We start from the raw sequence: 27,129 nt of genomic DNA, 5'->3' as shown, positions 1-27,129 counted from the left end.
GTAGTGGTCGGAAACGAGGCTCTTGCCAAAACCGCTTCAGAATGCCATGCATGCGAGTGAGAGCGGCGCAGAGCTGATGAAATTCTGGTGTTTCTGCGGCTGATTTTTTTGGCACGACTGCCCTGCCTCGCCTCGCCTCGCGCCCTTTCAGTGCGTCCGTCCCGCCGAACCGCTTCCTTTGTGAAATGACTGTGATCGTCTTCGTCTGTGACGTGGCCTTGCTCCGAAATTCGTGCATGACGTGCTTGCGCCTCCTCTGTCTCTGTTTCTGTGGGAGATGATGAACCGCTGCATGTTCTGTATTGGGGAGGGGGGGGGGGGGGAACGTACCCGATTGCACCAAAATATTCCAGATCAACAGTTCTTCTGCATTGCTGAAGATGTCCTAGAGCCAGATCTGAATGCAGGGGAAGCACATGGCATCCTTTTGCTTGATAGCTGAAGACTCCTGCAGGAGGCAGTGATTGGTTAATGTGCAGCTGTGTTGTGCGTCTCGTATGCATGGCAATCAGGGCTCTGATAGAGCGTGAAGGGTGGCTAAGTGCTCGCCTCAGGCGCTCGTAATTGGCTTGTTTTTTGTTCTGACCCCCCCCCCCCCCACCCACCTCCCCACAGTCGGGGAAGACCCGGCCAAGTCCCTCACGGACACGCCCCCTGACTTCAACCAGATGTCGCCGCCCTCCCGGGCCCCGCCCCCGGCCTCGCTGTCCAATGAGAACAAGTTCCACTCGCTGCCCTTCAGCCTGAGCAAGAAGAGCGGGCCCAACGGCAGCATGAGCCACAACCCGCTGTCCCTGTCCGTGCAGTCCGTCATCGGGGACCAGCACGAGCCCGCCCCCCAGCCCGCGGCGCCCCCGCCGGGCCCCCGCAGCCAGTACGGCCTGGAGGTGGGCTCCCTGGTGGAGGTGAAGGAGAACCCGCCCCTGTGCGGGGTGATCCGCTGGGTGGGGCAGCCGCCCGGGCTTTTGGAGCCGCTGGCCGGGCTTGAGCTGGTGAGTGACCCCCCCTCGTACGGTTCCCCTGACCCCCACCCCTAAACCTCACCCCTAAATCCCGTCCCCCACTCCTAGACCAACCGTCCTTATTGCTACTGTGACAACAGAGCACTGTGGGACCTTTGGCCCTTAGAGCCTGTTCCACTGCTGCAGTGGACCCTTAGAGCCTGTTCCACTGCTGCTGTAGACCCTTTAGAGCCTGTTCCACTGCTGCTGTGGGCCCCTTAGAGCCTGTTCCACTGCTGCTGTGGGCCCCTTAGAGCCTGTTCCACTGCTGCTGTGGGCCCCTTAGAGCCTGTTCCACTGCTGCTGTGGGCCCCTTAGAGCCTGTTCCACTGCTGCTGTAGACCCTTAGATCCTGTTCCACTGCTGCTGTGGACCCCTTAGAGCCTGTTCCACTGCTGCTGTGGGCCCCTTAGAGCCTGTTCCACTGCTGCTGTGGGCCCCTTAGAGCCTGTTCCACTGCTGCTGTGGGCCCCTTAGAGCCTGTTCCACTGCTGCTGTGGGCCCCTTAGAGCCTGTTCCACTGCTGCTGTAGACCCTTTAGAGCCTGTTCCACTGCTGCTATGGACCCTTAGAGCCTGTTCCACTACTGCTGTGGACCCTTAGAGCCTGTTCCACTGCTGCAGTGGACCCTTAGAGCCTGTTCCACTGCTGCAGTGGACCCTTAGAGCCTGTTCCACTGCTGCAGTGGACCCTTAGAGCCTGTTCCACTGCTGCAGTGGACCCTTAGAGCCTGTTCCACTGCTGCAGTGGACCCTTAGAGCCTGTTCCACTGCTGCTGTGGACCCCTTAGAGCCTGTTCCACTGCTGCGGTGGGGTCTTAGAGCCTGTTCCACTGCTACTGTGGGCCCCTTAGAGCCTGTTCCACTGCTGCTGTGGGCCCCTTAGAGCCTGTTCCACTGCTGCTGTAGACCCTTTAGATCCTGTTCCACTGCTGCTGTGGACCCCTTAGAGCCTGTTCCACTGCTGCTGTGGACCCCTTAGAGCCTGTTCCACTGCTGCTGTAGACCCTTAGAGCCTGTTCCACTGCTGATGTGGGGTCTTAGAGCCTGTTCCACTGCTGCTGTGGGCCCCTTAGAGCTTGTTCCACTGCTGCTGTAGACCCTTAGAGCCTGTTCCACTGCTGATGTGGGGTCTTAGATCCTGTTCCACTGCTGCTGTGGGCCCCTTAGAGCTTGTTCCACTGCTGCTGTAGACCCTTTAGATCCTGTTCCACTGCTGCTGTGGGCCCCTTAGAGCCTGTTCCACTGCTGCTGTAGACCCTTAGAGCCTGTTCCCCTGCTGCTGTGGGCCCCTTAGAGCCTGTTCTCCTGAGCGCGCGGTCGGGCTGATGGCGGGTGTGGCGGTGTCTGTGCTCCTCAGGAGGACGAGTGTGTGGGCTGCACAGACGGCACCTTCAAGGGCACGCGCTACTTCTCCTGCCCCCCCAAGAAGGCGCTGTTCGTCAAGCTGAGGTCCTGTCGGCCGGACTCCCGCTTCCCCTCCCCACACCACTCCTCCAACCCCATCGAGCGCTGCAACTCCATCGGTGAGAGCCATCCCTCTTCCTCCTCCTCCTCCTCCTCCTCCTCCTCTCTCCGCCTACGGGGAGCTTGTCAGGGGTAATCAGAAAAACACGTCGATCTGTAAAGACCTGGAGCAGAGGTGAAAGTCACTCAATAGAAACAGCTGTTGTCTGGATCGGATTGATAGGAAGCTCAGATAGGGGATGGGGAGGGGGGGGGGCGGAGAAAGAAACTATAAACTGAATAAAAATAACTAACTGGCTGCAATGAAGGATTTCTGCTTGGGGACGTGCTCCTACTCTGATTGGATGGCTGTGTCAGGAATTGAGCTTTCAAATGTGATGTAGTCGGCGTGTTTGTGTGTGTCTGTGGGAGGTTCATTCTCCCAGGATGTATGTGTGTGTGCTAGGTGTGCTCTTTCTTATGTGTGCTTGTTCTTCTGTGTGTGTGTACGTGTGTGTGTGTGTGCGTGTGTATGCGTGTGTGTGTGTGTGTGTGCGTGTGTGTACGTGTGTGTGTGTGTATGTGTGTATGTGTGTATGTGTGTGCGTGTGTGCGTGTGTGCGTGTGTGCGTGTGTGCGTGTGTGCGTGTGTGTGTGTGTGTGTGTTTGTGTGTATGCGTGCGTGTGTGTAAACCTGTGTGCATGTGTGCATGCCTGTGTGTGTGTGTGTGTGTTTGTGTGTGTGTACGTGTGTAGAAGTGTTGTTGGTGGTTGTGGAGTGTGGGGATGGTGAGGGGGTGGGTTATGATAATATAATTGTGTGAGGTTTCTGCTGGGCGTGTTGTTGTTGTGGCTGTGATGTAGTGTGTGTGTGTGTGCGTGTTGTGTGTGTCTGTGGGGTTCATTTCGGTGTATGTGTGTGCTAGTGTGTGCTCTTTTGTGTTGTTTGTGTGTGTGTGTGTGTGTGTATGTGTGTGTGTGTGTGTGTGTGTGTGTGTGTGTGCATGTGTGTGTAGAGTCTGTGGTTGGATCAAATGCATGATGTGGAATGCAGAACATATATCCTGATGGCCTGCAGTTGAACTGATAGCCTGTCCAGCACGTGTAGATGCGTTCCTTTCGCTGACTTAACCCAGAAAACTTGTCTGCAGCGTTCGGGGGGTACCTGAGCGAGGTGGTGCAGGAGAACACCCCGCCCCGCACTGAGAACGACGGGCTGGAGGTCATGGTGGGGAAGAAGAAGGGCATTCAGGGCCACTACAACTCCTGCTACCTGGACTCCACGCTGTTCTGGTGAGCAGCTGAGGGTAGCGCACCGCACAGAACTGTGGGATATGTAGTCTGATAATGTAGCCCTGCTAATATAATATGATGTAGCCGCTGTTGGGCCGTAACCCCTTTGCTCTGTAGAGCTGGAGTAAGCCTGGCTCACTTAGTCTGGACCCTTAGATATGGAGCAGTGCTGAGATTTAGGGACATAGACTGGGGAGGCCATTGCTGCCCTGAGGAAACATCCAGAAGTAGATAGAAATTATGTTCCTGATTATTATGGGATGCCCTCAGCCTTAGACTACAGGTGGCAGAATCCTGTTTGATGTAATATGCACACTTATTCAGTAGTGTTATTCTGGGTAATGTAGTTTGTGGCTTCAGCTCATGCTAGCCTGGTGCTAGCCATAGAGTGGGGTACCAGTTTACTTATGAGATCTCTTGCTTCGCCTCCATGGTAGTGCTGTGTCCTGGACACCCACGGTCAGGCGGGAGCGCTGATGGAAATGTCACGCGAAAGATTATTTATAAAACCTTAATCAGCATAACTGTCACTTTGTTAATTGATCGGAATAAGTTGATGCGTGTCACGTCGGAGGCTAATGGGGAATTGATGCGCAGAACTGAGCGGTCGGCGGAGAAGGCGCTGCGGTCGTGTCTGCTGACCGGCGTGAACGATGGTAACGGTCCGTTCTGCCTCCCTGCAGCCTCTTCTCCTTCAGCTCGGTCCTGGACACGGTGCTCCTGAGGCCGCGGTCCAAGACGGACGTGGAGTACTACCGGGAGACCCAGGAGCTGCTGCGCACCGAAATCGTCAACCCCCTGCGCATGTGAGTGCAGACGCTGACCTCGCGCGTGTGAACGCTCGGCTCGACCGCTCGTGTGGGACGCTCGCATGGACCGCTCGCCCGTACACACCGCTCAGGTCGCTCTGTGCATCTGATTTACGAACGGCTCCTTCCTCTCTGTCCTCTCTGGCCTACTGGTGGTTTTCTGTTCATCTGCACCACAGCTGTACAACTCCTGTTCTATCTCTTGATTCACTCTGAGTTCCTCACTGTACTGCTCACGGGTGGCTGTGTAGTGTACTGGGTTAGGAGCTGGTCTTGTAACCTAAAGGTTGCAGGTTCGAATCCCAGCCGTTGTACCCTTGAGCAAGGTACTTAACCTGCATTGCGTCAGTATATATCCAGCTGTATAAATGGATGCAGTGTAAATCCCTCTGGATAAGAGCGTCGGCTAAATGCCTGTAATGCTCAGCTCAAACTGTATGTCTCACGCTTTAGACCTCCTCTGCTCACTTCCTGCTGAGAGCTGCTCACTTCCTGCTGAGAGCTGCTCATCTCCCCCCCCCCCGATCTCTGATGCACTTTTCTCGGTCCGCTTTTATTTCTCTGGGCTTTTCATGAAGCGCCAGGACATTGAGTCATTTGAACTTCCAGCTGCAGCAGCAGAGTTTCTAAACAGGATGTTGCCCAGATAACAAGCTATCAGGTCGCGCACAATGGCCCGCAACCTTGCCAAAGATCGCACTCATTAATCCACCGAGCCATTTTTAGACACTTCAGAGCAATAACTGTGTTTCGCCTGGAAGCTGGAAAAAGTGCTGTTCCCACACGATCTGGATAGGTGTGAGTGCCCATCTCTCTCTCTCTCTCTCCCTCTCTCTCTCCCTCCCTCCCTCCCTCTGTCTCTCACTCTCTCTCACTCTCTCTTACTCTCTCCCTCTCTCTCCCCTCTCTTTCTCTCTCCCCTCCCTCCCTCCTCTCTCGCTCTCCTCTCTCTTACTCTCTCTCTCTCTCCCCCTCCCTCCCTCTCCTCTCTCTCTCTCCTCTCTCTTCTCTCTCTCTCCCTCTCTCTCTCTCTCTCTCTCTCTCCCCTCTCTCTCTTTCTCTCTCCCTCCCTCCCTCCTCTCTCTCTTCTCTCTCCCTCCTCTCTCCCCCCTTTTTTCTCTCTCCCTCCCTCCCTCCCTCTCTCTCTCTCTCTCTCTCTCTCTCAGACACGGGTACGTGTGTGCCACCAAAGTGATGAAGCTGAGGAGGATCTTGGAGAGCGTGGAGGCGGCGTCAGGCTTCACGTCCGAGGAGAAAGGTGTGTGTGACCGCGAGGAGGCGCCCGCACGGTGGAGAGGTCCAGCTCCCGAGTTTCTGTTCCTCCGTCCTCACCGTCCCTCTCTTCCGCTCTCGTTTGCAGACCCGGAGGAGTTTCTCAACATCCTCTTCAACCACATATTACGGGTAGACCCCCTTCTGAAGCTGAGGTAGGCCTCTTTACCGGTGTGCCACGCTTGAGTTACAGTGGAGTGTGTGTGCGTTACACGTTGACAGACCTGGGTCAAATACGTATTTGTTTTGGATTCAAATGCTTCTCTATGCTTTACTGATCTTTGGTCTGGTGTATTGGAACCAATGAAATACTCACAAAAAGTGCAGACCCCGCCTTCTGGTCATATTGGCAGGCTCAATTACGCCAGGCAAGATCAATAGAACACAGAAAAGTATTTGAATCCAAAACAAATACATATTTGACCCAGGTCTGCACGTTGAATAGTAACCCTTCTTCTCGCTGGCCCGATGAGCTGTTCAGCAATGGAGTGACATTTTGCTAACGTCCTAGCTTGGCCACTAGAGGCAGCCCGTGTCACATGACAGGGGTGAAGCTCCTGTGAGCTCGGGTTTGGTAACGCTGTGACCTCCGCAGAGTGTTTGTGTCTGAGGCTCTGGTGGCTGAAGAGCGTGTGTGTGTGCTGTACAGGTCGGCAGGGCAGAAGGTCCAGGACTGCTACTTCTATCAGATCTTCATGGACAAGAGGGACAAGGTGTTCGTCCCCACCAGCCAGCAGCTCCTGGAGTGGTCCTTCATCAACAGCGACCTCAAGTTTGCCGAGGTAACGCGTGACTGACACATCTCACTCACATCTGTACTCCCCCCCCAAAGTCCTAGTTAACCATATGTTCTGGATACTTTAGAGCTGGGGTGGGCAAGGAGGCCTGCATCAGTTTCTGGATTTCATGCCACATTCTCTGAATTATAATTAACCTACTTACTTAGTTACCTTTACATTTAGGTGTGAGTACTTAACCTCACCAGCTTTAGTATATAGCTGCTGTATAAACGCGTGCTGTGTAAAAATGTAAAACTGTATAAAAGTCTCCTTTGGTAAGAACAGCTGCTGGATGCCAGCGGTGTAGCGTAATATCTGCTTGTGTGTCCCTGTACGGAACATTTTACTCTGATCTATTATGCCAGTGAGCCGGTGGTGGTGTGCAGAAAATTAGCCACATACACACACACACACCTGCCCTGCAGCTAGGGGACTGCCCGCCCCCTGCTCTTTAGTGTGTGAGGGCCCAATCGCGTGTGCTAACGAGACTGGAATCCTCACGTCCCCCCCCCCCCCACCCCCCACCCCCCCCCCACAGGCCCCGTCCTGCCTTATAATCCAGATGCCTCGGTTCGGTAAGGACTTCAAGATGTTCAACAAGATCTTTCCCTCTCTGGAGCTGGACATCACCGACTTACTTGAAGACAGTGAGTAGTAGCGTGCGTGGCTGCCTGGTGTTTGGTGGGGGCGTGGCTGTGTGTGGTTGTTTGTGGGGGGGGTGTTATGGGGGGATGGGGGGGTCAGGTGTGTAGAGGGTCTTTCAGCGCGCCCCCCCCTCTCTGTGTCCCAGCTCCGCGGGAGTGTCGAATCTGCGGGGGCCTGGCCTTCTACGAGTGCAGGGAGTGCTACGAGGACAGTGACATCACCGCCGGAAAGATCAAGCAGTTCTGCGAAAAGTGCAATACCCAGGTGAGACCGCGGCGACCAGGGCCACCGAAGGCCTCACAGTAAGCCTCGCGTGTGTGGTAGCTTGGGACAGTGCAGCTGAATTAATGTGGAATATGAATGTGGAGCAGTGTATCTGAGCAGCGTGCAGTACCAGGCAAATCCACTTGGTGGAGACTTGTCACAGGGAATGTGTTTTTCTCGCCGCTCGGAAACATCTCCTATTTACTCTCAGCTTTCAGCAACACCTGCAATAAAATGGATAGCATAGTAATGGAAAATATGAGCATATGGAGCTATTTTTATTATTCATTATTTTATTTTTGCCTGTTGTGAAGTGACGCCTGCGTAAGGGCTCATAAATCCACAGGCAGGCTGAATGTGGGTTGTGATAATGTCCCTGGCCCTGTGGCACTGCGGAGGCTGCAGGTTCAGATCCCTGAAGCTCGCGTGCGGCTCTGGTATCATCACTAGCTTTTATGGAGACCTGTTGTGGAGGGAGAGAGTAAAGCGTTTGCGTGTGTGTTTGTGTGTGCGTGTGTGTGTGTGTTTGCATGTGTGTGTGCGTGCGTGTGCATTTGCGTATGTGTGTGTGTGTCTGCGTGTGCGTGTGTGTTGTCTGTTTGGGGTTGTGTGTGCATTTGTTTCTGTTTGCGTGTGTGTGCGTTTGCATGTGCGTGTGTGTGCGTTTGCGCGTGCGTGTTCATGTGCGTGTGTGTTTGCGTGTGTGTGCGTGCGTGTGGTGTTTGCATGTGTTGTGTGCGTGTTGCGTGTGCTGTTGTTGCGTGTGTCTGCGTGTGTGTGTGTGTGTGTGCGTTTTTGCGTGTGTGTGCGTGTGCGTGTGCGTGTTTGTGTGTGTTTGCGTGTGCCCGTGCGTGCGTGTGCGCAGGTCCACCTCCACCCCCGGCGGCGGGCCCACCGGCACGGCAAGCTCTCGGTCCCCAAAGAGCTGCAGGAGGGCGCGTGGCGCCAGGGCGCCTTCCCCCGCCAGCGCATGGAGCTGTTCGCCGTGCTCTGCATAGAGACCAGTCACTACGTGGCCTTCGTCAAGTACGGCGCCAAGGACTCGGCCTGGCTCTTCTTCGACAGCATGGCGGACCGCGACGGTACGTGAGCGCGTCTGCAGCCACGCGGGGCGGCGCCCGGGTCCTGGGCCCGCCCGGAAGAGCCAGGGCTCTCTTTTTAAAATGTTTTTTTTTTAGAAAGGAAATCAAAATCATTTTCATTTTTATTCCTATTTGGACAAAGAGACGGACATGTTTCGGCCTAAGCCGTCCTCAGTGTCTTGAAGTTCTTCTGACAAACAGGAAATATAAAACCAGAATAAACATGACATCATAATAGCCAATTATTTATGTAAATTAGCTTCTAAGTGATTGAATAATTATATAATCATATAATCAGTAATGACCAAAACCTGTCTTAGGCCAATGTGTTTTTAAAAAAAAATCCTTTAGTTTACCAGAGACGTCACATTTGAGGTTTACATCTCTTTTTACAACTGAGCCCTGGCCAAGACAGCAGCATGCAGACAGTTACCACACTGCATCAACATAAAATATATCCAAAAATGTAGACATTCGAAAGACTTAAAAGAGCAACACTTCTGGATGAACGTGATTAAAAGCATTTACGTTCTCTTTTCAACAAATTTAAAATCACTGACTTAGTATGATCAACATCGACAAAATACTATCAAATCTGCAAGGTATTCCGTGTAAAAGGTGCAGCTTGACTAAGAGCAAACTTTCCAAACAGCTTTCTTGTCTTTGGAACCTTAAATAAAATGCTATTTTGTGATCTTAAACTATAGAGTGCATTAGCGTGCAGGGTAAGTAACATTTACAGCAGCCTCTGGTCATATCAGGAAGATGCTTTTATCAGAGCCGAACCAGGAAGGGTATTTAAAAATGCATTCACTCCCACTGAAAATATTGACATGTTAAGATATTCAAATGTGAATCGACTCGAAGCAGTTGCCATAACTTTCTCAGCAGACACAGTGAAATATGATCGGTTGAAAAACGTGTTGAAAGGCTGCGACCATAAAAGAAAAATGCAGAACACATAATTAGCCTACAGTTATAATTAGCCAGCGATTTTTGAGGCGCGGACAGAATCAATGCAATTAGTGGCACCGGGGATGTTTTATTGAGTCATGCAGGTAAATTATGACAAAGAAAATCTCTTTCATTCGTCTGAAATTATTGTCACTTTGGTTTGCCTCCCTGCTTGGTGCCATCTTTGGCTACTCAATCTTTTTCAGCGCAGCTACGACTGGAGCTGCGGTTGTTAGCACGCTAAAAGTTTACTAAATGAGAAAGATATGCTTTTCAAGTGACAATGAAATGGATTTTTTATTGTAGAGTTTTGTGCCCGTATACAAATGCTAGCTACTCCCAACTAGAAAAATTAATTCAGCAATAGAAAAATTTGTGTTTTGCAACGTACCACCAACAATGACCAAAATAGACCGCTCGTATGATTTTTTAAATTTTTAACCGCATTCTTTGTTTACACGAACCCAAACCGTAGTTATTCTGAATCTAAATGTCTGGTACTCCAGGGAGTTATTTGATTTTATTGGCTGTTGTTGCATGGGTGACAGGATTTTAATCCAGTGACACGTATGGCAGGTATTGCACACTGAGAAGAAACAAATTTTGTGATTGGCAGCGCTTTTAAGCAATTACTAGATCTAATTAAATACATACTAGATCGTATTAGTGTTTGGGGTAGAAACTGCATCCATAGCTAAGACATTTTTCCCCTAAAGTACTCAGCGCAATGCTGTACATTATAGTGTTGTGGGAGAGTGAACATTGAACTTAGCAGTGATTCAGTGCACATTCAGTGATTCTTTCTCTTTGCCGGATCCATGCTTTTAATCAATAACCTTTTCACTTATACATTCTCTTTTCATGCACAGTGCACAGGTAACCATTACCTACAGCTGTTTGTTTAAGTTGTGTATTACCCATTCAAAAGTGTGCCACTGTTTCCTAGTGTTTATGAAGCAACACGCTTTGCACAGTGATTGAAACGGTGAAATTGTAATTTTGAATGATGTATTCACTGTACTGAATTCCTGTGTTTTCAGTGCGCTGAATGCCCTTGCATAGAGTCCATTTACATGTGCATGTTGGTGTGCTGTTTACAGAGTAATCTCTATGGTCTGCATCATCACCTGTGTGGGGAGTAGCGTTGGGGTTGTAAGTGCAGTTCTCTCTCCGTCCTCAGGGGGGCAGAACGGCTTCAACATCCCCCAGGTGTCGCCCTGCCCGGAGGTGGGGGCCTATCTGAAGATGACCCCGGAGGAGCTGCACGCCCTCGACCCCAAGAACATCCAGGGCTTCGCCCGGCGCCTGCTCTGCGACGCCTACATGTGCATGTACCAGAGCCCCACCATGAGCCTGTACAAGTAGAGCGGGACAGCCGTGTCTGTGGAGCTCCGGCAGGGCGGGGGGGACAGGCGCCCGCCCCCCCAACCTCCCACCCCCCCGCACCTGAGACTGAGGGGAGGGAGAGAGAGAGAGAGAGAAAAAAAGCCTATTGCACTGTGCATTTGTTCAGGTGTTATTTGTTCATGTTTTATTCCCCCCCCCCTCCCTCCTCCCCTCACCCCTGGCCCCCCCCCAGTGGTGATCAGAGCTGTGGTGTGTAGACTCTGCCGGTTTTTCTTGGTTGGAACAGCGCCTCCGTCAGGCTGTAGTGAGCAGCTGCACCTCTCTCCGTCCGTCCGTCCGTCCGTCCGTCCACTCACCCACGGGGAGCTGTCTGATGAACGTTCACACTACCGAGCAGGAGGAGGTATGTTCGTTCTGGACGAGCAGGTCTTCGAAACAAACGAAACGACAGACACTCGCCTAACGGTGGAACAGAGGGGCCTGTTGTTCTCTGAGAAGTTACTGATTAACCAACGACGGGCTGGGGAGGGGCGGGGGGGCGAGAGGCGAGGGGGGGGGGGGGGTCCCACACCAGCCGAGCAACAGTCCCTCCTCTAAACAGCCCTGCCCTAAAAGCTTTTATTACTTAAAAAGGTGTTGGCAGTGAAGGCTGAGCTCTCTGCCCGTTGCAGGTCATGTACTGTGGAAGGGTCGGTGTGGCCCTCTGCTCTTACAAGTCTGTCCCGTGGTCATCGTCCAAGCTTGAAACTAGGATTACTCGTTTTAAAAAAAGAAAGAAAGAAAGAAAAAAAACCTTATTTATGCACTGTTTAAATGTAATTATTTTGTCATACAGTATATAATTTGCGTTGATAGCAAAAAAAGCATACACAATGTCCCTGGCACATTTTTGCAAATGAGTGAAGTAAGTAAGAAAAAAAAAAATATATATATATATATATATATATATATATATATATATATATATATATATATAAATATATTGTGTTAGTGTATTGCTCATGACCGAGGGGATTGATGCGGAGGTCCGGTAAAGAGAGAGTTTACTGAACCGCTCAGCGTGACCTTTAAATCAGGGTTCCATTTTATTCATCACCCAGCAGAGTGTTACTGGTTCCAGTCGGTGTGTGTGTGTGTGTGGAGTCTCCGCAGCAGCGTGCCAAGCTGGGAACCTGTACAACGTCTTCTGTTACAGGCGTCACAAATGTAGGAATCTTGGGAAATGTTTCTAGCACTTGGGTTAAGCCCATTAACTGAATTTCGACTAAATCGGACGGCGATGTTGGTCTGTGTAAATATCCGATCGGTCCTTGGGACACATCTGCACCAAGCAAATCAACTGGTCAGGGAAGAAGGCATTCGTGCGTTCAGACGATACTTCTTTGTTATTTAAATACTCTTATTTTATTTTTTTGGAAATTTTACAGCGCGCAGTTGTCGCAAAGCTCCAGTTGCATACGTGTATTAAGTGAACGTATTTGCTCAAAAGTACACTTGGTTGTGCAGCATCTGACCGTTTGACCTAGTCACTTGCGTTTACAGTGTACAGTTGTACATCCTTTGATGTTGAAAAAGGAAAAAAGTGTCTGTTCTGCCATGCCCATAGTATGTTATGCCTAGTTAAGAAAAAAAACCTAATGATTAAATATAAGGAGTTTGACCAAATCGCAGCTTGAAGCCAAATTGCTGAGTGTTGCATTGGCCCCAGTGAAGTGTGCTGTAATTCTGAATACTGTGTACACGGGAGGGCTGGCCTAAACGACCTCCCCTCCCCTCAGACCTGAATGTTGAGCCGTCACCTTGAACTCCTCAACATTCGCCTCATCAGATGTCATTGCTTTAGTAGACAAAAAAACAAAAACAAAAAAAAACAGTATGACCACATCACTGCATGAACAACAGTGAAACCAGGCTTTTTCCTCTTGGTCAGTTTGTAAGCTTAGACTAACATCGCTATTAACCATAAATGAGGGCAACTTCCAGTGTTTTTTTTTTTTCTTTGGTTCTTTTTTTGTTCCCCCCACCCCCCACCACCCCCCCACCTGCTGTAGCATACACTCAGTACCGGTGATGAAGATCATGTCATCCTCTGCCTCGCGTTGTTCCTCCCGCAGTTACCTTTTTAAATTGCTGTTATTGTGTGAACTAATTTGCGCAGAAGAACTGTGGTAGCGTCATGGTCATCACTTGTAAATACTGGTGAGTATATGGGGACATATTTTTATGGTAGCCTCAGAACCTCTGGGGTGAAACACAGGGGAAGGACTTGTACATCCTGTATAAACGTAAAAAAAACCCAAAATGTACATTGTTAATATCTGCGTCCTTCAGTGCTGTTCTCTTAAATGTTAACTAAATAAAGCATTTTTGTTTGTTTTTTTTTGGGAGGTTTTTTTCCTTTGGTGTTTTTTGAAGGAAGGCCTGTGTGTGTGTTTGTGTGTATGTGTGTGTAGGTGTGTGTCTGTGTGTGTGCGTGTGTGTGTGTATATTAGTGTGTGTGTGTTTGTGTGTATGTGCGTGTGTGTGTGTGTGTTTTTGTGTGTGAGTTTGTGTGTGTGTGTGTATGTTTGTGTGTGTGTTTGTGTGTGTGTATTTGTGTCTGTGTGTGTGTGTATATTAGTGTTTGTGTGTTTGTGTGTATGTGCGTGTATGTGTGTGTATTTGTGTGTGAGTGTGTGTGTGTGTATGTTTGTGTGTGTGTTTGTCTGTCTCTGTGTGTGTGTGCGTGTTTGTGTATATTAGTGTGTGTCTGTCTCTGTGTGCGTGTTTGTGTATATTAGTGTGTGTGTGTTTGTGTGTATGTGCGTGTATGTGTGTGTATTTGTGTGTGAGTTTGTGTGTGTGTGTGTATTTGTGTGTGTGTGTTTGTGTGTGTCCTTGTCTCCCGTGCTGACAGCTCTTGTCTAAAGTGAGGCTTTAACTGCAGGCGAAAGTGGCCTCACCTGTCAGAAAGGTGTTTGTCTCATTTGCATGATGCCCAGGAGGTCCTTGTAGCAGGACAGTGTTGGGGACAGGGTTGGGGACAGCTGGGTTTCCCCCCATCACTGAGGGCACAGTGTACAACAAGTCAGTAGAGTTCTATTTTTATCACAGGCACTGAGAGGACCTGGATTTTATTTTAAAGGTTTCACGTGTTCAACGTCAATCTATGAAATCTGTTTTCTTGGTCTAAAAGAAATTGCTTTTTTTCTTTACAAAGCTTTTGAAAAGTAATTCTGTAAAATGATTTTGGAAGGTTTTTTTGAGAGAAAAGTGTACTATTACTTATTTGGCTCCCGAACTGGCACGAGGTCTGTCCAGCTTTTCAGCGCGTTGTGTTTCTGATAATGTTGGAACTTTGAAATGAGAAGAATACAACTCATGAGATGCAGTGTATTACTTTTGGGAAAAAGTGTGCAACTATTATTTTGTCCCTTAGTGAATTATACATATTTCAGATCGAGAGCTAATAGGACAATGAGTATAGGTTGTAAGTGTTAAAGTTTTTTTTTGCGAAATTGCGATTGAGGCATTTGAGGTTACGCTTCCACCGCCATCTGTCAGTCAGAAAAGAATCACTGAAGCGTTTACCACAGAAGAAGAACGCGCTGCAGCAATTTGGGCACAACGGGAGAGTGTAGTTGTCTTAAACGCGACTGTTCCCAGTCAGGAAAACATTTGCCTTATTACATGCGTCTGGGAAAATTACTATTTTTAATTCCCAGAGCAAGGCCTTCTGGGAGACGGGGGCACATGTCGTCTTCCATCCGACAAAAATCTGCTAATTATCCTATTAGCGTAAGTAGAAGTACAGCCGTTACGCTCCATCGTCGGCCAACGGTGAGGCATAAAGAGCACGCACCGAATTCCTGGTGGCCGCAGAGTTTTTTTTAAAGTCCTTTCAAACTTATCGTCTTTGTCCAGCTGTTTTCACGGTTCACGTGAGCGACAGCGTGCGGCTCACGAGGGCGATACGCCGTTCGCGGCGTTCACGTGGAACTCATTAGCCTGACGCTAGCTAAACGGGCGCGCGGCGCGGCGTGTGCATGAATCACTGCGTCCTGCACGTCACGTGGGTCCGTTTTCTTCCCCCCCCCCCCCCCCCCCAAACTACGTTTCCCATATGCAGGAGAGGCACGCCCTTTTTCCTAACGTACGAACGTACGTACGTACTTTCGGGGACCGAAAAACTTGAAGGTGTCCCGACGAGAGCAGGGGGGGGGGGGGGCCGCCTGACTTGGTAACTGCCAGATAAGTATTAGTCAACAGCTGGGGCACAATGCCTCCTCGTAGCTTTACGCGGCAGCATATGCCAGCCACTCGCGGGATGTGATAATTTAGCTGGGGCTGGTGCTGCGGGAGCAGATGGGCTGAAGTATTGTTATTCTCGCTCCCGCTCAGGGGCCCCTGGGGGAATAGCTGAATAAAAATGGGAGCAGATGGGGAGCCGGGGACTCTTCGGGCTGGGGCTGTGTGTTTACCATAAACAGCCAGAGAGTCGCCCGCGTGCCGCTGGCTGGCTGCTCGGCACACCTCTGCAGGCGGGGCCCGGTGCAGCGGTGCACCTGGGGGGGGGGGGGCAGAGGCGGGGGCAGGGGCAGGGGTAACGCTTGGGGGGGTCCAGGGGTACCAGCAGAGAGGGGCTGAAGGATAGCGTCTTTCTCCCACTCAGTTATTCCTGTAGAAATGCACACAGAGACATGGCACAACGATTGTTGCCACCCTATCGAATTTGAGTTGAAACTTTGTGTAAGGCTACTGTCTCTTTAGAATCGGTAGAAATTGTTATTAGTAGAAATACATCGATGTGTGTGCTGCGTAGTTTACTTAAACCACTGAACGTGCGTGACGGTAACTTAACCAGCCTTTTATGGAGTAGTTTCGGTCAATCATATCTGTATCTGTGAAGATGAAACATTTCGTTCAATTTCAAGTTACCCCATGATTGTCTTTACTCGTTTTTATTACGTGGATGGGGTAAACCTGAACGCGGTAGGAGCTGCTGTCTGATCAAAGACAGGCAGTGATACAGATGGTTTTTGTGCGTGTCTGATCCTCCTGACGGTTCACAGTAAGACTGGTGCAGGTGAGATCTCACCATTGCTGCGCAGTACACGGTAGTTCTTCACACGGAGCTGGTCCCTGAGACGGTTACGAAGCGGGCCGTGGGGCTTCCACCTCCGCGCTCTTCTCCGAAAAGAACGGGGGACACGAAAATCGCCCTTCTTTTTACCTCACCGACACTTTACGCCCCCGTGTGAACGCGTTGTGCCGCGTTGAGTAACTCCGTCGGGTTCCGCCTCGAAACAAGCCTCCTGTTGTGGCCTGTTTGTTATTCTGCCTCGGCTCTATGGAACGGAGCGTTTGATATTCACACTCGCGGGGCGGGGGAGGGGGAGGGGGAGGGGGGGGGGGGGAACTGACGTTCATTCCCATGGGAAAGACCCCAATAAACAAACAAGTCCTATCAGACTCAGGGTAAGGGTATATGTTTAAGCCTGTTCAAACCAAAAGGGAAATACTGATTTCCTGACACCGCGGCTTAGGTGGGCCCGAAAGAGTCGCATATTAAGCCAATCAGCCCTGACCCGATGCACTTTGATGCCTTTTTAATTGTATTATAATAGCTTTTCTCCGCGAAACTTCCAGTCAGATATTCCGGCGAAGGTAACGCCGCTCGTTCAGATGTGAATGACAGACACCATTAACTCTGAAGTTATTGGATCGCCGCTAGCCGCCGCCGCGGACGGGGTAACGGCAACACGCACGCAGACACAGACGCGGCATCGCCAGGCTCCCCCCTGCAGCGACGTCCGGTGTCACACAGGTGTGAGCGCGGACCAGGGAAGATGTCATTGTCCGTGTTTATATTGCCCCCCCCCCCACCTCCCCCGTAATACCGTGCCGGGTGTCACTGAAACAGTCCCTCTCCGAGCTACCTTGTCTGGACAGGTGACATAGTCCTCCAGGTGACACGTGTAGTTGCATGTAGCAAGGGACAAACTTCCCCTCTCGGCTGTGTATTTCATTTGTTTTCTTATGGGTGGGGGGGGGGGGTGGGGGTTGTGGTGGGGGTTTTAAGGGGGGGGTCAAACTTCCCCTCTCGGCTGTGTATTTTATTTGCTTTCTTATGGAAGGGGGGGGGCGGGGGGGGGTTGTGGTGGGGTGTTTTAGGGGTCAACTTCCTCTCGGCTGTGTATTTTATTTGCTTTCTTATGGAATGGGGGGGGGGAGGTTTGTGGTGGGGTGTTTTGGGGGGGCGGTTGGGCGGGCGAGGGGGGGTGGCGTGGGGTATGGCAGGCCGGTGAAAAATGGCCCTTTCTCTGGATCGTGAGCGCCGTGACAAAGCGCTGGCTCGGGCCTCGCGCGCGCCGCGCCGCGCCGCGCGGCGGTAACAATTGATTTCCGCCCCCAGGGACGGCCGCTTGATGCTAAATTGATGTTGCGTTATATTAGGCCTGTCATCTCCGGCAGAACAATAACGTTTTCCGGGGGTATTGTTTAACACACCGTTCCATCACGTCGCAGTTCTGCTCGGCCCCTCCCGGGCCGGCCTGTCAGGACGTTACCGTTTAAAAAGTGCATCGGTATACACGCTGTAATTAATCCGCCTGAAATCTTTAATAACTAAACACACACGAACAATTTTTTAATTTTGCGTAGTGGAGAATATGAAGAGCTTTGAGGATAATATTGTGGAAGGTGGGAGGCAAACCTTGCCGTACTGTAATTAATTTATAACGCGGTCCGTCCTATTGTGTATTATTTAAGTGTGTGTGTGTGTGTGTGTGAAGATCAGTCTTGGCTAAAGTATCTCAGTAGTGTCTGTTCGTGAGCCCTGAGACCTGTACATGCAAAACATCAAATATCCATCAGCATGTTTCTGCACTTGTGTGATGTTCCTTTCAACATAATTATCTTTTTTCTGACCTCAAACTCACTGCTGGTGTCACCATGACACCTGGACCCCCCCCCCCCCCACCAGACAGATTTTCACTGTTCCTGTGATTTTAATCTTCTGTCTGGGAGTATTAACTCACGTGTAGCCTCACACACAGGAGGGACAATGTCCAATTCATGTCTTCTGTCATCGCCAAGGTGATTCTGCTGGCTACAGTGAAGGTGTGTGGTCCTAAACTATGCCGCACCCTACTTGCACCGAAATCCCCTCTCCCCCCCGACAAAGAGACCGCTCCCTCCGTCCCGCACCCGACTCGCCCTAATGGTATTCAACAGGGGGACGTCAGACTCTGCCGCGGGGAATTAATTGCCGCCTGAAACAACTGCGGGCAGATGTTGCTCCTCTTAAGAGCCAGGTGTCGGACAAATTGTACATGCAAGATGTGTGTAAAATATTTAAAGTCGCATCTATCACTTAGGAAGCCGGGTGGGTTTTTATTGCTCGCCGCTGCATCTCGTATGGAGGGGATCGGCTCCGCCCCCCCCCCACCCCCCCCGCCCAGCTGTAGCCTACACGGTCACCGTGGTTTATAAGAGCGCTACAGCATCGCGAGCGCGAACGTGAGAGTGCGCGTCGCCGCTACATTTCGTATGGAGGGGCTCAGCTCCGCTTCCCCCCCCTGCCCAGCTGTAGCCTACAGGGTCACTGTGGTCTATAAGAGCACTACAGCATCGTGAGTGCGCAGCTCCCCCCCCCCTCGTCGTCGGGGACGAGTGTGTAAGACGGCACATCTGCGCCGCTCGCCCCGGCGCTCCGCGTCTCCGGGTGGGTTTCACCTTTAACAGCGCGTGATTTGCAGGTGCTCGGGTTCGGGTGGGGCGGCTGCCGTTCGGGGCGCGGCGGCGGCGGCGGGCCGACAGACACAAAGGGAGGGGAGCCGGTGATGCTCCACTGTAGCTCCGCATCAAAGGCGGCGACGAACCCCCCCCCACCCCGCGCGCTCTAACAGGAAGTGGTTGAACGCCATCTGCCGCCGCCGTCGTCTCTCGGGAGAGTCAACTGGGATGCCAAATTCCTCGTTGGAATTTCCCCCAATCTGCCAGTGTTCCGGCACTGTACTGTTACAATTTTGCTAAATTGAAATATGAGATTTTAAAATAAATTTTTTGTTCATATAAATGTAATGGTGAAAATGAAAAAAAAAATGTGCAAAAAAGAATCTTCAGAGCATAGACTTATTTTTAAAGTGTTTATTAAAACAAAGATAACCTAAAACATAAAGAATATTCATCTTCTGCATATTCCATAATGCTCTGAATGCACTTTGAATGTATAAATGCGAATACAAATTCAGAATTGACAGCAAATAACTTTTAATTTTTATCTCAAAAGTAGAGCATATTGCACTGTAGATCCACAGTGCTCCTTCCCCAAATCAACCCAGCATTTCCTGGATAATTCACTAGAGGGAGATGAAGAATAAATAATCAAGCTGTCCTAAAATACAATTAATGGTTAATTAGCTGGCTTGTTTTATGCTTCTGAATTTAAATTTAAAGTTTTTAGAGTTGTCAAAATGAAACAACAGAAAGTGTGAAAATGGCCAAAAAATTCAAATGAGAAACTTTTGCTATGTTAAGTTTCTGTTGAAATCATGCATTTTAAAGCAGGCTTCTGTTCAAGGCATATATTTAACTATTGCATTTATATAGCTTAATGTTAAAACTGTATTCTGTTGTTCTATGGTTGACATGCTGGATTCAGAAATCACAGAAATAGTGAAAAGGACTTCAACCTTCGTCATTTCATCATTTCAGGAGTGCTTTACTTACGAAAATGAGTATACTTCATTGGAAACGCGGCTTGTTTCGCTGAGCGATTGGATCATATCACACTGAATAAAGATAAAATACTTCAGAAAGAATTTTATCCATGGGGTTTGGAGGAGAACACAGCCACAGAATTTCACTTTGCTATACCAGTGTTCAGGATATACAAGAGTTTTAAAGCCAAAGTCAACATGGGTATAACACATTATAGCCAGAGCTAAGTCCTTTTTTAAATACATATTCCAGAATGGCATTTAAAAAAAAAAAGAAGTTATTTCATAATGGGGTTATGTGTCCATTTATTTTGCTAGAATTTAATTAATTTATTTCAGCTTTGAATTTTCTTTCAACAGCCCTTATGTAATCTTTCTTCAGTCATATATTTTCCCATCCATCTTGGCCCTGGATGTGCAGTAATGGACAGAGGAATCTCTGAGCATGTCAGATTATTAATCATTCTCAATGTGTGCATTATAGCATTAACTAATTGCTGACATTTATTTTTTAATTGGTTATATTAACAAGATTATTGGCCCATTTGCGTCAATGCAATCAGCATTAAAGGATAAATATGAGTTGAGCTAATTGGTGTGTGTGTGTGGGGGGGGGGGGGGACACCCCCTCTTATGTCAATGTAGGCAATTCACATTAGAACAATGAAACTCATAACAGTAAAGACTGAAGTGCCAGATCCAACTGCTCTGTCACACAGGACAATGGGTATTGTGTTTGGTTCAACTAGTGTTATCCATAGCATTATCCTGTTTTTTTATTTTTCATTGAAAGCCTCAGGATTCTCCAGCACGGATTGCCACAGAGTAGTTAATGTTCAAATAATCTCTTCTCCTGACGCTTTGTGTCATGTGCTCCACATGCAGTTGTCCATCAGAGTGTTTTTTAAAACGACTTCACGTGGAACTGGGCTGTAGTAACTCTACAGCCGTACTGAAATCCCAAAGAACTGGAGCGAGAGCTTTTTGCAGATAACTGCCGTCCCATGTACGAGAGATCTGTAGTGGGGTAAGAGGACAGCCATGTTAAATGCTACAAACAAAGAACCTGTTGAGAAGCAGGCATCCAACCCGACTTTCACCCCCCGATGGCCACAAGTAGGCCTCAGTGGTATAGACTCTCTGGGTGTGCGTGTGTGTGAGTATTCTGCCTCCACCAAAGCACAGGTGCGGGGGGGGGGGATGAGGACGAGCAGGATGGGGACGAGGGCGGGGTGAGGGGGGGGGGTGTGAACTGAGACATTTAAGGGTTGCGGTGATCAGCACCTTGAATGCACCCGCCCGTCACTGCGACGCGCTCCGCCCCACGCCCCACGCCCCACGCCCCACGCCCCACGCCCCACGCCCCACTCCCCGCGCTCCGCGTTCCGCGCCCGGGCGCTCGCGAGCATAACCGCGCCGATAATCGCGTTAAAAAAATAAATAAATAAAAAGACGCGCCGCTTGTAAAGCAAAACAATGGCATCAAACAGCCATTTTGTCAGCCCCATTGTGTGACATGGCAGGGCCGGGGCGCTCCGAATGTATTTATTAGTTTGCGATACATACATTTCCTGTTGTCCCCGGGGCGGCGGTGGCGGTGGCGGCGGTGGCGGTGGCGGATAATGCGGGTTTTGTTCCCGGGCCTCAGCCTGTACGAGCCTCTCTGTGTGCCAGCTGTCGGCCCCCCGATACCGTCTCATTGTGATTCTCGCCCCGGCCCCGCCCGGCCGAATCGCTAATTAGGTTTGCCGCTTTAAAAACGCGCAGATTGCCATAAATAACGGGACAAAAGGGGAGCTGACAAGCGTGTAGCACTCGAAGTATAACTGTAACAATTAATAAAAAGCTTTAATTAACGCGCGTGTATGGCGCCATTGATTATGACATTACCTGCCTAACTGATGACCTGTCCCTGGCATTTCATTAAGAATGGCATAGAGCACGGATATAGATTGTTATTAATACACTGCCTACCCCTTGTGAAAACAGGGTTATTAATTACACAAATTAGCAGGTGCTGGGTAATCAAGTTAAACCTGTATAATTTACAATAATTGATCTAATTTTTACTGACCATTCCTGTTGGGTCCGGTCAGATGCCCCTGTGGAAGAAAAATGGCCTCATTAGGAAAAGTTTAATCCCAATCATAGCTCATGAATCGCCTTCTCTTTAAGGTCATATCTGAATGTCAGAACCATTTGAAATTGATTGGAATTAAATTGAATCAATGTAATGTTTAAGAAAACAATATCGCTAATGGATGAGGGCCTCGCTGACGTGAAACAAACATGTTTATCAAGGTGGGGGGTGGGGGTGGGTGGGGGGGGGGCAGTGGCGCGGGGCGGGTGGCACGGCGACTCTCATAATTCATGTTGTCTATAATAAGAGAAATGTCACGATCGGGGCAATTAGTTATGTCAATGAGCGGCGGGGTGGGGGGGGGGGGGGGGGACCTGTTGCCTTTCAGGGCCTAAAGGGAATGAGCTATGAGCTGGAGCTGGAGAGGCTCAGAGCCACACTGGGCACCGAGAGCACAGGACTCTGTACAGAGACCTCAGCCAATAACAGGCCTTTTCTGTTTCCATACCACTACGGTTCATCTGCAGATTCCCGTTTGATAGAAGGCCTGCAGCTAGAGCTTATCATCGTTCTTTACATTACAGGCATTTAGCAGCCGCTCTTATCCAGAGCGACTTTTTTTACATAGCATTTACACTGCATCCGTTTATACAGCTGGATGCATACTGAAGCAATGCAGGTTAAGTACCTTGCTCAAGGGTACAACGGCAGTGGCCCATCCGGGAATCGAACCACTCCTTGGTTACGGAGATGACGCACTGTAATAATTCTGTACAGTTCCGTCCCTAAACAGCTGGGTTGTCCTTTTGACCAATGAAGACACGGCGTTGCGGCGTCCGTTGCACCGATCCATCCTGAGTCCGACGGACGATCCCGGTACGTGGGGGGGGGGGGGGGGGTACGGGGCCGGAGGAAACAGGGGGGTCAAACGTTAAGGCCTTCCTTCCCCCCTGTCTTTTTCTGTAACTCCCACGGTCACTTTCTCTCTCTCTCTCAGCGCTCTTCCAAAATATAAGCCCCCACCCCCCCCTTCCTCTTTGTTTCAGGTGACTGGAAGGATGCCAGCAGAAGCAAATCCTCTTGATCCCTTACAAACCCGTGGAACACGGAGGACCTGGCAGACTGCAGAGCTCAGACGGACCACCTCTCCGGCTGTGAGCAAGGGGCCCCCGCTTCTCACCTCACGGCCTTGGACCCCCCAGCACCTGGGTTTGTCCTTTAAAAAAAAAAAAAAAAAAAAATTACATTTCTATTTCGACCCCCTGATACACAACAGCCATTTTCATCCTGAGTATGTGAAGTGTCACGCCCATTTTTCCACAACATTGTCCATAATATGAACTTCTCTTTCTTTTGAAATGTATGAAATCCTCTTATCGCACACTGCTAACATGAGCACGTGCCCCAATGTGTTCTCGGGAAAGGGAATCTGGAAGGAGGAGGGAGGCGGAGGGTGGAGGTGGCGGTGTTGGTGGGGTGGCAATAACAATTTTCCATGAGCAATTTGCTCCCTTAAGAGGAAAATTGCTTTCAATGTAACCTTTCTCTGAAAGACAACAACAATAAAAAAAAGAAGACCTACAACTGTAATGGCATCCACTCCATCTACAGTTACCCGAGACAGCCTTCACACAAATTTATCACTGAAGATGAAACATTATTTTAACAAAGTGTGCCCCCCGTAATATCACCACCTGCGTTATAAGAACCCCGGCAAATGAATCCCACTCCGAACATAACAGGCGGCATTGTCTGACAATGACTGCCGTGAACAGCGGTTGTCAGATATTTTCTCGCCATCTTGATCTCGGATTGTCATTTATTATATGTTTCTCCTTTATCTGTCAGGCGTCCGCTGACTGGCTGTATTGATTCGCGAGCGGGCGGGGAAGCGGAGGTCACTTTGATCAGCGCCTGGCGAAGCGGGGGGGAGCGCGGATGCCTGACATTCCATTACCTGAGAAAAAGGGCTCAAAATAAATAAGAATATGTTTGGGGACACAGGACTTCAATGCGGCGATATGACTATAATTAACAAAAGAAATGCTCGGCTGGCGTTGAAAGGGGCTAGACTCTGTCTGCTCTCGGGCGCCATTGTTTGCCGTAACCGACTGTGATGTTTCTCTGATATTACATGGTTGACCTTTTTGGCCCCTCCGGCTTTCACTACGTTTACCGCCGGCTCTTATAGCTCCTTCAAATCAAATGCGAGACTTTTTAGCGCCCAAAAAACACCGGCTTATATCGGGATTTGATTGAACGCGCGGCGGTCCTGGACGAGTTGTTGAGGCCGGCCGTACGTTTTTATTATTTATTTATTTATTTTTTTACGATATTGTATGCTAAGTGTCTCCGCGTTCGCTTTTCTTTTGTGACTCAAAATTACTACATTTATCTGTCCTGGGAAGAAATTTGGCCAATTGCGTGCGCTTTTTTTCGCTGCCTGTTTTTGCACTACCATGCAATTGTTGTCAAACTGAATGAAAGAAGAACACAAACATTTTATTTTAGCACAGCTGCTTTCGTTAAACTGCTTTAAATTGATAAAAAATTTTAAATCGTGGATTTTTTCATTTTTGTTCAAATCTGATTTTAAGCTTAATTTTGAACGATAGAGCGTAGCGAGGTGAGATGAGCGCGCTGATTTAGGTGATGGACCATTTCCAGTGCGAGCGCGGCGGAGAGGAAGGGGGGGCGGCGTTTCCGCGCGTTTTGATTGGCCGGTCAGAGGTGCGCCGCGGGTCTCTGGGAAATTTGGAGCGGTGTACGCGGCGGCGGCGGCGGTTTATTAGTGGGGGGGGGGCGGCCTCTGCCTGTCAGGGTTTGTCAGCGGCGTGAGAGGATCACTTTATCATCGTTTGTCGGCGGGACGCGCCGGGTTGGTGCGGGGCCCGGTCCCACCGGGGGCTGGGCCTGTCATATTTCGATCCGCCGCGCGAGCGGCCCTGTCTGCCGCCACCGTCCCAGCCTTAAAAACACTGGCCCCCCGCAGCTGCCCCGCCACCCCACCCCAGTGATGGGACAACATGCAGCTCACCCCCGAGCGATGGGACAATGTGCAGCTGGCCCCTCAGCAATGGGACAACATGCAGCAGGATTCTGCTTTACTTGCTGAAACTGAACATCAGCTTGGCAGATTGTATAGCCTTAATAATAGCTGTACTCTGCCCATGGACATCACTGCGCGTCATGTGATAACCTGCCACCGTATGCTAGTCACCACTCATCAGACAGTGAGAGAGAGGCCCGGGGCGCTCGAACCATGGAGAAACAAAGGTGGAAAATCCAGGTTCCGAAAGTAGAAGCCCTTCCCCAGTATTTTGTTCCTGGATTTGCTAATTAGCACAGTCCTTCAGCCAGGAGGTAAGACTAATTCGCGAAATTTGCTCACCCAGTTCATGGGTGGAAGAAAGACAGAGAAAATCCAAGTTTCGAAAGCGAAAGTCCTCCCCCAGTATTTTGTTCCAATCACCTGGATTTGCTAGTTAGCACAGGTCTTCAGGCAGGAAGTGAAACTAATTAGAGAAATCAGCTGGCTCAGTTCATGGGTGGAAGAAACACGTGGCAGGACTTTTATTTTTCGGACCCCTGGACTTTCCTCCCATGAAAGCATGTTGCCAGGTGAGCACAGAACCCTTGGTGCAGGTGTCTGAAACGAACTGCATGGTTCCATGTAATGTTGACTCCTATGTGCTGGTGCTCTCCTCTGGCCTTTAACTGTGCCGAGCCTGGACCAGACCTGGGTCAAATACGTATTTTTTTTTTGTATTCAAATACTTTTTTGTGCTCTATTAATCTTGCCTGGAGTAATTGAGCCTGCCAGTATGACCATAAGGTACACCAGACAAGATCAGTAAAGCATAGAAAAGTATTTGAATCCAAAACAAATATGTATTTGACCCAGGTCTGGCCTGGACCCTACCTTACAAAGGAGCTGGATCGCTACTCTGACCCCACAGCAACATCCTGTTCATGGGACCCAGGGACCCAATGCTGCTGGTTTTGTCATTTCATAGCTAAAAGAAAAATCGTTATAATGGCCGCCGGGAATGACTCAGTGATGAGGCAATAGAGCGGTGCGTTTAAAACATTTCCAAAAAACGTTCAAAAAGTTGTTGAATCGAGCTGAGAAAACCCAGGGCCCTTATACTGTAGCGTTAATGCGTATTTCCCTATTTAAAAGAGCAGCTAACTGAATATACAGGCAGGAACCCATCCCCACACCCCCACAACCTCCCCCCCCCCCTCCCCCCCAAGTTTATTTTTCAAGCCAACTTTCTTTATGGCTGGCGTCGTTATGTTTGCGTTAGGTGTTCTACATGTCGGGAAACGTGGGACATTAGTAATGGTCCCAGTAAATGAGAAATCCTTTGGACGCCGTGACTGTGGGTTTCTTTGCTCTCAGTTTGTGTAAGACAGGGGCCTCTAAGCAGGGTGTGACTAAGCGAGCCTAGCGCTGCTCATTGCTAGCCCAGCGGAATATGGATAGTCTGCAGCGACGGGGGCCTAGAAAATGACTCAAACGGGGGGGGGGGAACTGAATACACTGCACGCCCACAGCCGGCTCGTCCGGCAACCGTTGCCGGGGGGTGAGTCACCGCGAGTGCCGGCACACACGGCGGACCCACACAATGACCCGTCAGTTAGCCGGTATCGTCATGCCAACCAGCTGCCCGAGACATAATTCGCCGAACAATGGTGCCAGAGTGTGCGAGCGGCCATTCCTGGGTGGGGGTGGGGTGGGGTGGGGTGGGGGGGGGATAATAATACAGAGTCATCATCTTTTCTGCTCTGGAGCTCGAACCTGCGCTTCTGCCTCATAACATCACACACAATCATGTTGTTATAAGGTCAATGTGATATTCTCATGATGTCACCCTGGGGAATTTTGAGGTCAGTGCATGATCTTAAAAACAAGTCTGGGTTTATATTACTCATATTGGCCATGTGTACACAGAGAAAGCAGACAAAAATCAGTCATGCGCCCTACTTAAAAAAAATAAAATAATAATAATACATAAATAAAAAATGTCCACGGACAAATATGTCAGTAAAAACCAAGAAAGCAAAGCTTGTTGCGGCACATTTCCAGTGATTATTTGTAAAATAAACCGGTCGCACATTTATCCGTTCCCACGCGTAATGGGGTGTTTTGCCCCCCTGTTATTGGAAACCGGAAAATTGATTTTACGCGGACGCATTTATGATCCGTATAAAAAAAAAACCCCATGATGAGAGATGAATTAAGTTCCCCCGTGCGTGCGTACCGCCAAAGCCGCTCGTGGAGGAGCGCCGGCGTAGCCAGCGGGTCGCTCCCTCTCAAGGTTATATGGGAATGAGAGCGCGCTGCACGCGTGATCTACAGAGCAGATACGCGGCGGGAGAGGCGTACCGTGCTCTCCGGCGATAAGGTCCGCGGCCGGGGCCTTAATGAATTTTGATGCCGCGCCTGAATT

General features: G+C 49.8%; 1 protein-coding gene across 5 annotated transcripts in view; it reads left to right on the top strand.

Moving 5' to 3' along the window:
* The window catches only part of cylda (cylindromatosis (turban tumor syndrome), a), a 28,324-nt gene extending 15,046 nt beyond the window's left edge, over positions 1-13,278 (top strand). For all 5 annotated transcript variants that reach the window (XM_064313376.1, XM_064313374.1, XM_064313372.1 and 2 more), the window contains 11 exons: positions 616-992; positions 2,361-2,526; positions 3,598-3,739; positions 4,423-4,545; positions 5,715-5,806; positions 5,909-5,975; positions 6,470-6,602; positions 7,138-7,246; positions 7,390-7,508; positions 8,374-8,590; positions 10,725-13,278. In XM_064313376.1, the coding sequence (XP_064169446.1) occupies positions 616-992; positions 2,361-2,526; positions 3,598-3,739; positions 4,423-4,545; positions 5,715-5,806; positions 5,909-5,975; positions 6,470-6,602; positions 7,138-7,246; positions 7,390-7,508; positions 8,374-8,590; positions 10,725-10,909 (1,730 nt within the window). In that variant the 3' untranslated portion in view covers positions 10,910-13,278. The remainder of the gene's footprint in view (positions 1-615; positions 993-2,360; positions 2,527-3,597; positions 3,740-4,422; positions 4,546-5,714; positions 5,807-5,908; positions 5,976-6,469; positions 6,603-7,137; positions 7,247-7,389; positions 7,509-8,373; positions 8,591-10,724) is intronic.
* The last annotated feature ends 13,851 nt before the right edge of the window (positions 13,279-27,129 follow it).

Source organism: Anguilla rostrata, chromosome 16, assembly GCF_018555375.3.
Source record: "Anguilla rostrata isolate EN2019 chromosome 16, ASM1855537v3, whole genome shotgun sequence".
NCBI lineage: Eukaryota > Metazoa > Chordata > Actinopteri > Anguilliformes > Anguillidae > Anguilla > Anguilla rostrata.
Note: the sequence above shows the minus strand (reverse complement) of the source record. Positions and strands in the feature narration are given on the sequence as shown.